Source organism: Simochromis diagramma, unplaced genomic scaffold (assembly GCF_900408965.1).
Source record: "Simochromis diagramma unplaced genomic scaffold, fSimDia1.1 OVJJ01000293.1, whole genome shotgun sequence".
Classification (NCBI taxonomy): Eukaryota; Metazoa; Chordata; class Actinopteri; order Cichliformes; family Cichlidae; genus Simochromis; species Simochromis diagramma.
The window spans coordinates 8,996,528-9,009,087 of NW_024386801.1; the positions used below are offsets into that span (position 1 = coordinate 8,996,528).

Here is a 12,560-nt window from a genome sequence, read left to right on the forward strand (position 1 = left end):
AACTTTAACTGATCAAGTGAGATGCTTTGACGGGTTTATACTCTTTACCCTCTACCTCTGCCTGTGTGTCTGTAGGTGGATGCAGAGCCTTATGTAGAGATGTGTGTGGAGGCAGCATGCTCGTGCCCATCAGTGGGTGACTGCCAGTGTTTCTGTGATGTTATTGCCGCCTATGCACAGGCTTGCTCAGAGAGTGGTGTATTCGTCAACTGGAGATCAAATGATCTTTGCCGTGAGTATGAAGAATTCATTATGATATAAAAAACACAAGTCATAACTGCTTGACCAAACTAACAAAAATAATTGAAGTCCCATCTAGTCGCATCTAGTTTTTTGTGCTAAAAGTCATGATTTTACTCAGAATATCAGAATGCAGATTGCACATTTTTATCAGTAGTCTAATATCACAATTATTATAAAGTTATCTTTATAATAATAAAGTTATTTTTTTGTAGCTAAGTGAAATGACTGAAAAGTGCATGCTACAATGTTCTGATTCCTTAGCGCTGAGCTGTGAGGAGCTGAATCCTAGAATCCCAAGTGTAGGGGAGGAGTTATGTCAGTGGAGATACAATACCTGTGGTCCTGCCTGTCCAGTCACCTGCCAACATCCAGATCCCCTCCAGTGTTCGCTCACATGTGTGGAAGGCTGCCATGCCTACTGCCCTCCAGGTATCAACAAACACTAAATGAATGCTTTCAGGATTTATATATCACACGAATGTAACAGGACAAAAATATATTGTGGGGATTTTTACACTGACGTTGATGTTCTTAGGACAACTCCTGGATGAGGTGGCCATGCGATGTGTTGAACCCTCTCATTGTCAGGTGTGTATGCATGAGGGTCAAAGAATCTCCCATGGGAACAAGGTCATCCTGAATCACAATGACCCCGACCAGTGCAGGATATGGTAATACTCCATCACAACATTTCCTTATGAGTTTGAATATTTCGGTTTTCTGCTTCTCACCAGGCTTGGCTTACATAGAACCGAGGTTACCCTGGTAACCAAATGTTTGGTGATGAATGCTTTGCAATTATATTTCATGATGCCTTGTTGTTTCTTTACTATAGTCATTGTGACAACAACACATTAAGCTGTGAAGCGTGTGCCTCCTCCACCATGTTCACAACTCCCACACCGACGCCCACCTATGGCACCTTCACAACAATTCCCTTCACCACGTTGATGCCTGAGGGCACGTGTGACCGTGCCATGGACCTAGCATTCTTACTGGATGGATCAGAAGCTCTGTCTGAAGATGAATTTGAGGCTGCAAAACAGTTCATACTTGGGGTGGTTGAACGATTCCGCATGGGCTCAGCTCACACTCGAGCAACAGTGCTACTCTACCACTCTGGAGTCAAAACATATGATCTGCAGGTAGTTAAACACTGCACGCGTGTGTGACTCAGCAAGTGGGTATTTTTGCACAAAATATGGAATATCTGCCAAATCTGTCTGTAAGGAGTTTAATTTTGGTGTGTTAATGAGTTTTGGTTGCGTTGATACAGAAACATGTGATACACATGTTTGTGTTGGTGTTCTAACTATCAGTAATTCATGTTTGAGTAAAATAAGAATGAAAAAGATTTTAAAGTGTTATTTCTGCTGTAATCAATCCAGTCAGAGTTAATATACTAAAAAAACATAAATTTGTATATACAGCTATTTAAATTCAGCAAAATAGTGGAAACTAAAATGCAACAGGAAGCAAGTGGATGCATTGAATAATGCTGATGACTAATCAAGCTTGGTAAAAAGCAGCTTTTTTGGCTCACTGAAACTGATTCATAGTAAAAGTCTACATGTGAATACTTGATCTACTATTTTTCCTCCCTCTCTTATGCCTCTAGGTTCAGAAGTGGATATTTAAGAAGACTGTGCGTGAGCTTCATTACACAGGAGGAGATGCCGCTTTCATGGATGAGGCCGTCAAATATCTGGCTATCAACATCTATGACAAGAACAAGCGTGAGAACGCCGGCCGCATTGCCATTATCTTGGCTGCTAGTCCCAACCCTCGCCCTATCCGTTCCATTGTAAAGATGCTCCGAAAGAAGGCCATCACCACCCTGACAGTGGCACTGGGTCCTGGGGTAGATATGTCACAAATTACTGAAATCTCCAAGGCCAATCCTGATAACAGGGCCTATGTGCTGAGCAGCACAGGTGAGCTGCCTGATCGGCTGCTGGAGCTGACAGATTACCTCTGCACCTTAGGAATGGAGCCTGAGGTGGTGAAACCTCCAGCACCAAAGACCACAGTGGGTAAACCTCAAAAGACCACGACCACCACTTCCCCAGTTCTTCATCTGGAGACAAAAGCCACACGGCGCCTCCCCAACACTCCTGAAGCTACAGCACCGTCTGGCCTATCGCCCACTACCACATCGCCATCTGTTCTTTCTCCAACCAAAGATGTAACATTTATCATAGAAGGCTCTGATGCTGTTGGTGAAATAAACTTTAACAAGTCGCTCCTCTTCCTGGAGGAAGTTATCACAAAACTGACAGAGGAGGAGGAGTTGATTCGCATCACTGTGATCCAATACTCAGTGACAGTCACTGTGGAGATCAGTCGGTGGGAGATAAAGCAGCACAGAACCCGCCTGCTGGAACGCCTGAGGGAGGTTCGTTGGAGGGGTGGTAGTAAGACAAACACTGGAGCAGCTATCACTACCACTTTTCAAGAAATGGCTACGGTCCAGCCTTCTCTTCGTCCAACCCCACCTCAGCTGGTTTTCCTTGTGACAGAAAACCCACCAACTGACACAGTAACGCGCCCACCATCTACCAGCGTCCAGACTCATGTGTATCCCATTGGTGTTGGACCAAAGATACAAGAAATGGACTTGATTCAGTTCAGTTTTCCTCAGCGTCCATTAATGGTGGAGGACTACAGCCATCTGTCTAGCGTGGTCCACCGCATAGTCAACATCACACGCACCACAGTCAGACCCCGCTCACCAACACTGCCACCACTAGTCGTCCCAACACATGCCAGCTTGCCAGTCTCAGGTACCATAACAGAAATGTTTATTCTCATCAAACAGTCCTCAGGGATTTCTTAGTCTATATTAACTTGGAGTCTTATATTTGCACAGTGCCGTGTAAGAAGCCTCTGGATGTGCTGTTCCTGCTGAAGTCTGGAGGGCAGCTTGAGGACATGAAGACATTTGTTAAAGCTTTTATCAGTAATGCTGACATAGGTAGGTGTGATGCAGCTCTTATATGCAGATTTTTCTCACTGGTGTGTTGTTGTTAATTTAGTTTGCAATCACTGTTTTTAGCAGGGGTTTTTTTCTTCAGAAATGCAGCATGTTTAAGGGCCAAATAGGCTCTAAGAAAAATATTGAAGTATGTCTTTTTCCCCAACTGATATTTACCAGATTTCCATGAGAACAATACAGTTACTAAATTGCTTTAGTTTATTCGTGTTAGATCAAATCATATATATATTTTTTTAGCATTATTGACCTTGAAAGAACAATATTACTCATGTTTAAATTATTAAAGAAGCATGTGTGTTTGTATGTGTGCAGGGCTCAGTGGCACTCTTGTGAGTGTTGTGCAGTATGGAGACACCAACACAGCAGAATTCCTATGGAGTGATCAACAGAGCAAATCAGACCTCCTGAGGATGGTGGAGAGAATTACTACAAGGACTCCTGCAGCCCCTAAACTAGGTAAAGGAGCTTGCTTAAACTAATATGCACACATATTTAGACAGATGCACAATCACATGCAGTCATTTTTCTCACTTTTTGCAGGGTCTGCATTGAGATTTGCTGTGCAGACATCGATCTCACCAATCAGTGGTGGAAGAGTTGGTGTAGCCAAGGCTGTGGTGATGCTGGTGATGGACAAATCAACTGATGATGTTGGGGAAGCAGCTAATGAGGCACTGGCAGCAGGTAATTAAATCATCATTAACACACTGGATTCCTCAGTAAAAACTTCAGTTGGTATGTTTCCATCCTTCATCTTTCTCTGTCATAGCTGTGGTGTAGCTTCACTGATAAGATTGTCTTCCCTCAGGTGTATCAGTGTTCCCAATTGGGATTGGACCAGACTATGACAAGAGTGAACTTGGAGTGCTTGGTCACCAGGGCAACCAAGACAACACTCTCCATCTGAACAGCATGGATCAGTTACTGATGTTGCTGACTCTGGACAGGAGTTACACAGAGAGAATCTGCAGAGGTGCTTACAGGCAGAGACACATACATTAAATCTTCATTACATAGCGATGATAGAAATTGACAGTAATGGAAATGTTATGTGCTCTGTTATATATATTTTATTTATTTTAAAATTGTATGTATTTTTTTTAGCTGGTCCACCAGGAGTGTGTGTTGATGATAATGGAAATGAGAGAAAGGTGAGTACTGTCTGCTATATACAACATTAATGTAACCTTTTACAAGATTTACTTTTAGCAAACTGTGCATCTCTCTCTACATGCCTTAGCCTGGTGAGTCATGGCTGCTGGAGGATGGCTGTCACTCCCTCCTCTGCCACCCCAGTGGGGCGGTGACAGTACAGAATCACAAAGTCAGCTGTGACAGATTGGAGCCTCCAGCCTGCAGAAACAACATGCCACCTGTTAAAGTCCAGGAGACTTGCAACTGCCACTGGGAATGCCCTTGTACGTACATCCAAAGGATCCAATAGCCTCTTAGGTCTAGTCCATCTATATAAAGTGTGGACTATTTGTGTACTTGCTGTTAACAATGAATGCTGGGAGCTAACATTCCTTTCTATTTATACTAACTGTTAATAGAGCACAAGATTCTGGCTCCTGTACAAACACATGTTTTCCCTCCTGCCTCAAATGTATTGACAGGCATGTGTATGGGCAGCTCCACCAACCATGTAGTGAGGTTTGATGGCCTGGCACTTAGGCTGGATGGGGAGGGTTTGTGCTCCTATACACTTCTCACTGTCAGCAGAGGCTCCAGTGAAGGGTCAGAGGTCAAACTCCACACTGGACCTTGCCAAGACTCGGCAAACTACCACCAAGTCTGCATGAAAGCCATGGAGGTGATCCATGGCTCATATAGGGTGCTGCTGAAGGATGACATGACGGTAAGATATATGATATATGTTATGTTTAAGATGTCTGCATTAACTGTAAGGATTTGCTCATTTATTTTGTATATGTTTATTTGAGCAGGCCATGATTGGAGAGGAAGAGCTTGCACTGCCGTGGCGGCACTCTGGCATTGAGCTGGTGCGTTATGGCGGAGTGATGCTGCAGCTGAAATCGGATCATGGCTACGTTCTGAGTTTCACGCCTCAGAGCAATGAGTTTACCATCACATTACTCAGCTCCACTACGACGGGGCACACTGCTGGACTTTGCGGTAACTTATATAAAGAGCCCACATTTGTCAAATATATGACAAAAGTCAGCATGTCTCACCCAGTGGCTTTCTGTATTTGTCTTTTTATTCTGATAACTGCCCCAAATATTGTTTTATCAGGTGGCTGTGGGGAGGAGAAGTTGAATGTCCTTTCTTTACGCAATGGCACCTCGACCACCGACCAACCAGCTTTCATCTTAGACTGGACTGTAGCTGTAGAGCACGGTGTGTGCCTGCCAAGACGGAGGGCGGTGTGTGCATCTGGAGCGGCGATGGGATGTCAAGCTCTACGTTCCGAGGTGTTCGAACCATGCCATGCATATATTCCCGTTCAGGTTTTCCTCACCAAGTGTGAAGAGCAGGCATGTGAGGAGTCAGATGTGTGCGAGCTCATTTCAGCCTATGCACGCCTCTGTAGACAAAGAGGCGTGTGTGTGGACTGGAGGAGCCCTCACCTCTGCCGTGAGTAATTTTCTGATTTGCAGATGAGTTTATCTTCTACTCCAGTGAAAACATTTTAACACCTGAGCCTAGATCTAAACTTAACACTGTTCTGTGTTGCAGCGTTACAGTGCCCGAGTTCCATGGAATATGATGCATGTCGGACAGGTTGCGTGGAGGACTGTGGTAGCATACAGTCGTTGCCAGGCGACTGGTCGGTTGCTAGGAGTAACGAGTCATCCTGTATGGACACGCCGACTGAAGGCTGTTTCTGTGCTGAAGGCACAGTTTTGCATCACGGACGGTGTATACCACCAGAAGCATGTGGACAGTGTGTTGACCATCATGGGCACACATACACGGTGAGGCACAAAACAAGAAAAGTGTGACTGAATCTGTTAGGAAGCAGTGACGCAAAATCAAGTTCTTAGTTAAAATAAATAAACACATATGCTGTTGGAATACTATCAGGCAAACACTTAGAGAACAGGTTAGAGAATAAAATGTGATTTGATTGCCCTCTAGTGTTTATTTCTAATATGACCAACTTCACAACATGAGCCTGGTTTTGTCTGTGTTTGTACAGTATATGCAGAGTTGGGTACCAGAAGAGAACCCATGTTTGATTTGCATGTGTTTGGATCAGCAACGGATCAACTGCACTGACCGGCCCTGCAACGATGTCAGAAGTCAGAAACCCTTCTTTTGCTCCTCATTATGCTCTTTGCGTCTGCTTTTGTAGTGTTACTAAAGAAGAAGAAGAAAAACTGCCATCTTTTTTAAATTAATCATGTGTATCTGTTTGCAGCTCCAGTGTGTGGACCTTGTGAGGTCCTCAGAAAGAAGACAGAGTCCAAGTGCTGCCCAGAGTATGAGTGTGGTATGTAAAAAAGGATAGTCTCTATTTGCAACAAGGAGCAGCTTTACTATACTGTGTGGTCAGTCACTCAGTGTAGTTATTAAATTATCATGGTCCAAATAGCTCAACTTTAACTTCTAATAACTAGTAACATAGTTACTCCTAATTCATTCCCCAGTATCTATCCTCATTTTTTTATACTTTGTTGGATAGTGTTACCAAATGTATATCATGTGTCCCACTTGCAACACACTGAGCCATGCTGTCACTTTCCAGTTTGTGATCTAGTGAGCTGTGACCTGCCTGAGGTTCCCCGCTGTGAGGACGGTCAGACTGTGGTCCTGAAAAACCCCGGGGAATGTCAGCCTATACACGAGTGTGGTAAGTCAATAATACATTCTCTATGATGCTCCGGCCCCACAGGTAAACACACACATAATCATGAAACAGAGCGCATGTTGACACAGCCGTATTCACCTCTTTTTCTGTCTCAGTGTGCAAAAAGGAAGAGTGTCCTCTTCAAGCTCCCCCCAATTGTACACCACATCGCCATCTGTCGGTGAGAAAGACAAAGTGCTGCGACGTGTTTGAATGTGACTGCAGCTGCCAAAACTCCACCCACACCTGTCCCACTGGGTTCATCACGTCCTCCACTACCAACGATTGTGGGTGCACAGAAACCAACTGCCTGCCAGACAAGGTGAGTGTATTTTTGGATTCAAATCTGAGTGCAATATGTTTGTTGTTTGTCCTGTTAGCTTTATGTCCTTTGTGTCTCTAGGTGTGTGTGGTTGGTGGAGTGGTTCACTCAGTGGGGAGTGAATGGGAGCAAGGTTGTGAGAAGTGCATCTGCACCGAGCTGCAGGACAAAGACACGTCTCTCCATGTTGCACAGTGCAAACCGCCTGTTTGTGACCGGGCCTGTCCTCTGGTGAGATTCACAGAGACACCAAAGACGCATATTTAGCTTGTGCTTCTAAAGTGATACATTCCTATATATATTTAATATGTATTTCAGGGCTCAACATACACTTCATCAGAAGGAGAGTGCTGTGGAAAGTGCACACCAACCAGCTGTGTGGAGTCAAAGGGAGAGATGCGAGGGGACACACTTATCAGTGGAAAGCTTAGACAAGTATGTGTGTGTAGAGATCAGACATGCCTGAAGGATATGTGCAAATAATTATTGCTGCATAATTATGAATCTCAAAGTGTTTGAGTCAGTGAGGGACAAGAGGTCACTCAGCAAACTGCTCTCCATCACTGACAACCCATTGCACCAACTCCAGTCCACTAGAGAGCCAGCAGAGCTCCTTCTCCACCGGACTTATTAAACCCGACTGCCATAAAGAATGCTTCAGGAAATCCATCCTGCTATTCTCTATAAAGCCGTACAACACGTTTCCTTTTTGTACCACTATCAAACCTCCTAGTGTACATGTTATTCATTAATGCTACAATGGCTTGCAAAAGTATTCGGCCCCCTTGAACTTTTCCACATTTTGTCACATCACAGCCACAAACATGAATCAATTTTATTGGAATTCCACGTGAAAGACCAAAACAAAGTGGTGTACACGTGAGAAGTGGAACGAAAATCATACATGATTCCAAACATTTTTTACAAATAAATAACTGCAAAGTGGGGTGTGCATAATTATTCAGCCCCCTAAGTCAATACTTTTGCTGCAATTACAGCTGCCAGTCTTTTAGGGTATATCTCTACCAGCTTTGCACATGTAGCAACTGAAATCCTTTCCCATTCTTCTTCGCAAAACAGCTCCAGCTAAGTCAGATTAGATGGACAGTGTTTGTGAACAGCAGGTTTCAGATCTTGCCACAGATTCTCAATTGGATTTGGATCTGGACTTTAGCTGGGCCATTCTAACACATGGATATGTTTTGATTTAAACCATTCCATTGTTGCCCTGGCTTTATGTTTAAGGTCGTTGTCCTGCTGGAAGGTGAACCTCCGCCCCAGTCTCAAGTCTTTTGCAGACTCCAAGAGGTTTTCTTCCAAGATTGCCCTGTATTTGGCTCCATCCATCTTCCCATCAACTCTGACCAGCTTCCCTGTCCCTGCTGAAGAGAAGCACCCCCAGAGCATGATGCTGCCACCACCATATTTGACAGTGGGGATGGTGTGTTCAGAGTGATGTGCAGTGTTAGTTTTCCGTCACACATAGCGTTTTGCATTTTGGCCAAAAAGTTCCATTTTGGTCTCATCTGACCAGAGCACCTTCTTCCACAGGTTTGCTGTGTCCCCCACATGGCTTGTGGCAAACTGCAAACAGGACTTCTTATGGTTTTCTGTTAACAATGGCTTTCTTCTTGCCACTCTTCCATAAAGGCCAACTTTGTGCAGTGCACGACTAATAGTTGTCCTATGGACACATTCCCCCACCTGAGCTGTAGATCTCTGCAGCTCGTCCAGAGTCACCATGGGCCTCTTGGCTGCATTTCTGATCAGCGCTCTCCTTGTTCGGCCTGAGTTTAGGTGGACGGCCTTGACTTGGTAGGTTTACAGTTGTGCCATACTCCCTCCATTTCTGAATGATGGCTTGAACAGTGCTCCGTGGGATGATCAAGGCTTGGGAAATCTTTTTGTAGCCTAAGCCTGCTTTAAATTTCTCAATAACTTTATCCCTGACCTGTCTGGTGTGTTCTTTGGACTTCATGGTGTTGTTGTTGCTCCCAATATCCTCTTAGACAACCTCTGAGGCCGTCACAGAGCAGCTGTATTTGTACTGACATTAGATTACACACAGGTGCACTCTATTTAGTCATTAGCACTCATCAGGCAATGTCTATGGGCAACTGACTGCACCCAGACCAAAGGGGGCTGAAAAATTACGCACACCCCACTTTGCAGTTATTTATTTGTAAAAAATGTTTGGAATCATGTATAATTTTCGTTCCACTTCTCACGTGTACACCACTTTGTGTTGGTCTTTCACGTGGAATTCCAATGAAATTGATTCATGTTTGTGGCTGTAATGTGACAAAATGTGGGTAAGTTCATACTTTTGCAAACCATTGTATTTGGAGTATTTGCCCTACTGCAAAAAAATAAGTCTTATTTTTTTGTCGTTTCTTTCACTTTATTTTTTGTTGTCTTATTTTTTCACTGCTGCATATAAATTTATTACTACCTCACATAAGAAGGCATTCATCTTTCTATCGATCTAATTCTCATCTCTGTGTCGTCTTTAGGTGGGTGACAGATGGAAGTCTCCAGATAATAAATGTGTCTTACATCAGTGCATAAAAGTCAGAGATGAGGTGTTCATCTCTGCTTCAAATGTCAGCTGCTCGATTACGGATACTCCATCCTGCCCACTGGGGACTGAGTTACGCTGTGACACCGAGGACTGCTGCCCCCGCTGCCACTGTGGTAAACACACATACATACACACATAGACTTACTCAGGAGGCACACAGACAATCCAGTGCACCGGGTTAGGAAACTGCCCTTTAGCTCGCAAGCGATACATGAATCATCAAGCTTGCATTCATCTAACTTTCCCTTCAGTCAAATCATCCACACAGTGTTTTCATAACAACTTGCAGTTGCAGTTTATGTCCAACAGATGACTCTGGTGTCATCCCAGAGATTGTTATCCTGATCTGACCTTACACAAACTGGGGATTGAATTACTTTTTAACAAACGACTGTGGAAATTATTTGTGCTTTTCTCTCTGCAGCTCCTGTGAACGCCTGTGTTCTCAACCACACGCTGATAGGGGTAAGTCATTCAGAGAAGTAGTAGCTGCCTTGGTATAAAAAAAGACATTTGGAAATGATGTTTTATTTTGATATACTGTATATGTGTTTGTACAGGCAGGGGAGCAGCTGATGGTTGATGCGTGTACACGCTGTCAGTGTAGGATAGTGGATGGTCCAATCAGGAAATATGAACTGTCCTGCAGGAAAACAAGCTGTCCCTCTTGCCCCATGGTAGCCATCCTCAAATTATTTTGTCTGTTTTAACTCTTGTCATTTCTCATCCTCATCATAACCGATTAATACAATCACAAATCCACATTCCTTAATTGTCTGTTCGCATTCCTTCCCTGCTCATCATTAAACTGTAGCCACATCATCTTTCCATGATTCACTTTATTCACAAAGGTAAATGAGATGTTTTTTATTTAGAAAACAAAATCCAGGTATCTTATGTCTTTGTATTTGCAGTAGTAAACTCCCAATGTCTTCTTACATTAATGGACACTTAAAACTAACCTCCACATTTTTAGGGGTACACTCTGGAGAAGGAGGAAGGTACTTGCTGTGGTCGATGTGCTCCCACCGCCTGCTTCGTTCAACAACCAGATGGAAAACTCATCAGTGTGAAAGTAAGTCCTATGCAAACAAGATGATACCACGCTACAACTTCTGTTGTCTATTCTATGCAGTGCTATAGCTTATAATACTCTTTCATGCCAGTCGTACTGTTCGCGGCTACATACTGTAAGAATGAATCGTGTTCTTTCAGGTCAATACGACGAGCGAGAATGGTTGCACCTCATATACATGTGGTCTGAATAGTGAAGGAAATCTTGTGCTGCAGACCAAAGTGACAGCCTGCCCGTCTTTTAATCGCCAAGCTTGCTTAGACCAAGGGGTAAAGCTCTCATTGAGCGCACAGTATTCCCTTATCTATACTTTTTCTCCCAGGAATGTATGATAACATTGTCTCTCCTGTTTTTACTTTTCCAGGGAAAAGTCAGTCAAATTGGAACAACCTGCTGTGAGATGTGTGAGTTGAACTGTTCCATTTGCAAGAGCAGTAAATTATCTTTTTTTTTTTTTTAGATTATTTGGATCTTAACAATAGTGTGTGTGTGTGTGTGTGGGTGTAAAGGTACAGAGCCAGAGTGCCGAAAGACAGTGGGAAGGCTCGACTACATCAAGGTGGATGACTGCCAATCAGAGCACCAGATAGACCTGTACTACTGTGAGGTAAGATACACAGACACACACACGCACACACATTTAAGAATGATTAAATCTTTTTCCCTGTAGGATTAACCTGCAAATTTGAGTGAAATCGTAACACTGTCCCTCACCATCCTGTCCTTTCTGTCTCCCTGTTGTTATGTGTACCCTTCCATCTGTCTGTCTTTCTGTCTGTCAGGGCAAATGTCGCAGTAAGTCCATGTACTCCCTGCAGAGGGCTGCTGTGGAGCAGGAGTGCGTTTGCTGTGCTGCGGTAGAGACAGAGCCTCTCAACGTTCCTGTCATGTGTGCCAATGGCACTCGTAGCCACCACACAATTCTGTCTGTAACCAAATGCGACTGTCTGTCCAGACACTGCACCTAGAGAGTGGAAGAAAAAGAATAGAAGACAGAGATTATAAAGGTTGATGCTTTGTGTTTATCCAAGAAAATGTAGCAGTATAAAAAAAAAAAAACTACCTTGACAAATACCAATAAAACAAACTTACCTGTTTCTGTAAGCATCACCTTTTGTGTGTTGTTGTAATTTGATTATTTCTGTTGAAATGTATTCATAAAAACTACTGTTTGTTAAATGTTTGTATATAAACATGTGACATTTACTCTTTCACAGCGTTGCAGAATAAGTTTAATATACATTAAGTGCGAATCCAGAAACACCATGTTGCTCAAAAAGTGCAACTTTTACACTTGGGTGTTGTTTTTTTTTTTTTTAAATTCAATTTAATTCAGCGCTACTGTGTCTTTACTGAGTTGCATGAAACTAGTGAGGGATTGGACAGTGAGATACAAAAATAAAACTGCTTTTCAATACGTTGCTCTTTAAAAACTGCCCCAAAATACACATGATACATACAATTCCTGTAACTGACTACACATCAGTATAACAAGGAAGTAATAATAAAAGTATTACAATAAATAATGCT

The 12,560-nt window shown here is 43.2% G+C and overlaps 1 protein-coding gene across 2 annotated transcripts in view; it reads left to right on the plus strand.

Annotated features, from left to right (window-relative positions):
- Window positions 1-12,134, plus strand: part of vwf (von Willebrand factor) — a 23,965-nt gene extending 11,831 nt beyond the window's left edge. Inside the window, exons 23-51 of one of the 2 annotated variants that reach the window (XM_040025623.1) lie at window positions 76-232; window positions 505-672; window positions 779-914; window positions 1,079-1,388; window positions 1,862-3,026; window positions 3,113-3,217; window positions 3,551-3,694; window positions 3,779-3,922; window positions 4,047-4,211; window positions 4,343-4,389; window positions 4,479-4,656; window positions 4,855-5,096; window positions 5,185-5,374; window positions 5,495-5,836; window positions 5,939-6,177; window positions 6,402-6,504; window positions 6,624-6,695; window positions 6,951-7,055; window positions 7,169-7,374; window positions 7,456-7,605; window positions 7,693-7,809; window positions 9,888-10,068; window positions 10,380-10,420; window positions 10,516-10,632; window positions 10,932-11,030; window positions 11,171-11,299; window positions 11,395-11,434; window positions 11,540-11,637; window positions 11,813-11,998. In XM_040025623.1, coding sequence (XP_039881557.1) covers window positions 76-232; window positions 505-672; window positions 779-914; window positions 1,079-1,388; window positions 1,862-3,026; window positions 3,113-3,217; window positions 3,551-3,694; window positions 3,779-3,922; window positions 4,047-4,211; window positions 4,343-4,389; window positions 4,479-4,656; window positions 4,855-5,096; window positions 5,185-5,374; window positions 5,495-5,836; window positions 5,939-6,177; window positions 6,402-6,504; window positions 6,624-6,695; window positions 6,951-7,055; window positions 7,169-7,374; window positions 7,456-7,605; window positions 7,693-7,809; window positions 9,888-10,068; window positions 10,380-10,420; window positions 10,516-10,632; window positions 10,932-11,030; window positions 11,171-11,299; window positions 11,395-11,434; window positions 11,540-11,637; window positions 11,813-11,998 — 5,376 coding nt within the window. Of the gene's footprint in view, window positions 1-75; window positions 233-504; window positions 673-778; window positions 915-1,078; window positions 1,389-1,861; window positions 3,027-3,112; window positions 3,218-3,550; window positions 3,695-3,778; window positions 3,923-4,046; window positions 4,212-4,342; window positions 4,390-4,478; window positions 4,657-4,854; window positions 5,097-5,184; window positions 5,375-5,494; window positions 5,837-5,938; window positions 6,178-6,401; window positions 6,505-6,623; window positions 6,696-6,950; window positions 7,056-7,168; window positions 7,375-7,455; window positions 7,606-7,692; window positions 7,810-9,887; window positions 10,069-10,379; window positions 10,421-10,515; window positions 10,633-10,931; window positions 11,031-11,170; window positions 11,300-11,394; window positions 11,435-11,539; window positions 11,638-11,812 lie in introns of both variants that reach the window. The other variant, XM_040025622.1, reaches the window with a different exon arrangement.
- Window positions 12,135-12,560: the final 426 nt, after the last annotated feature.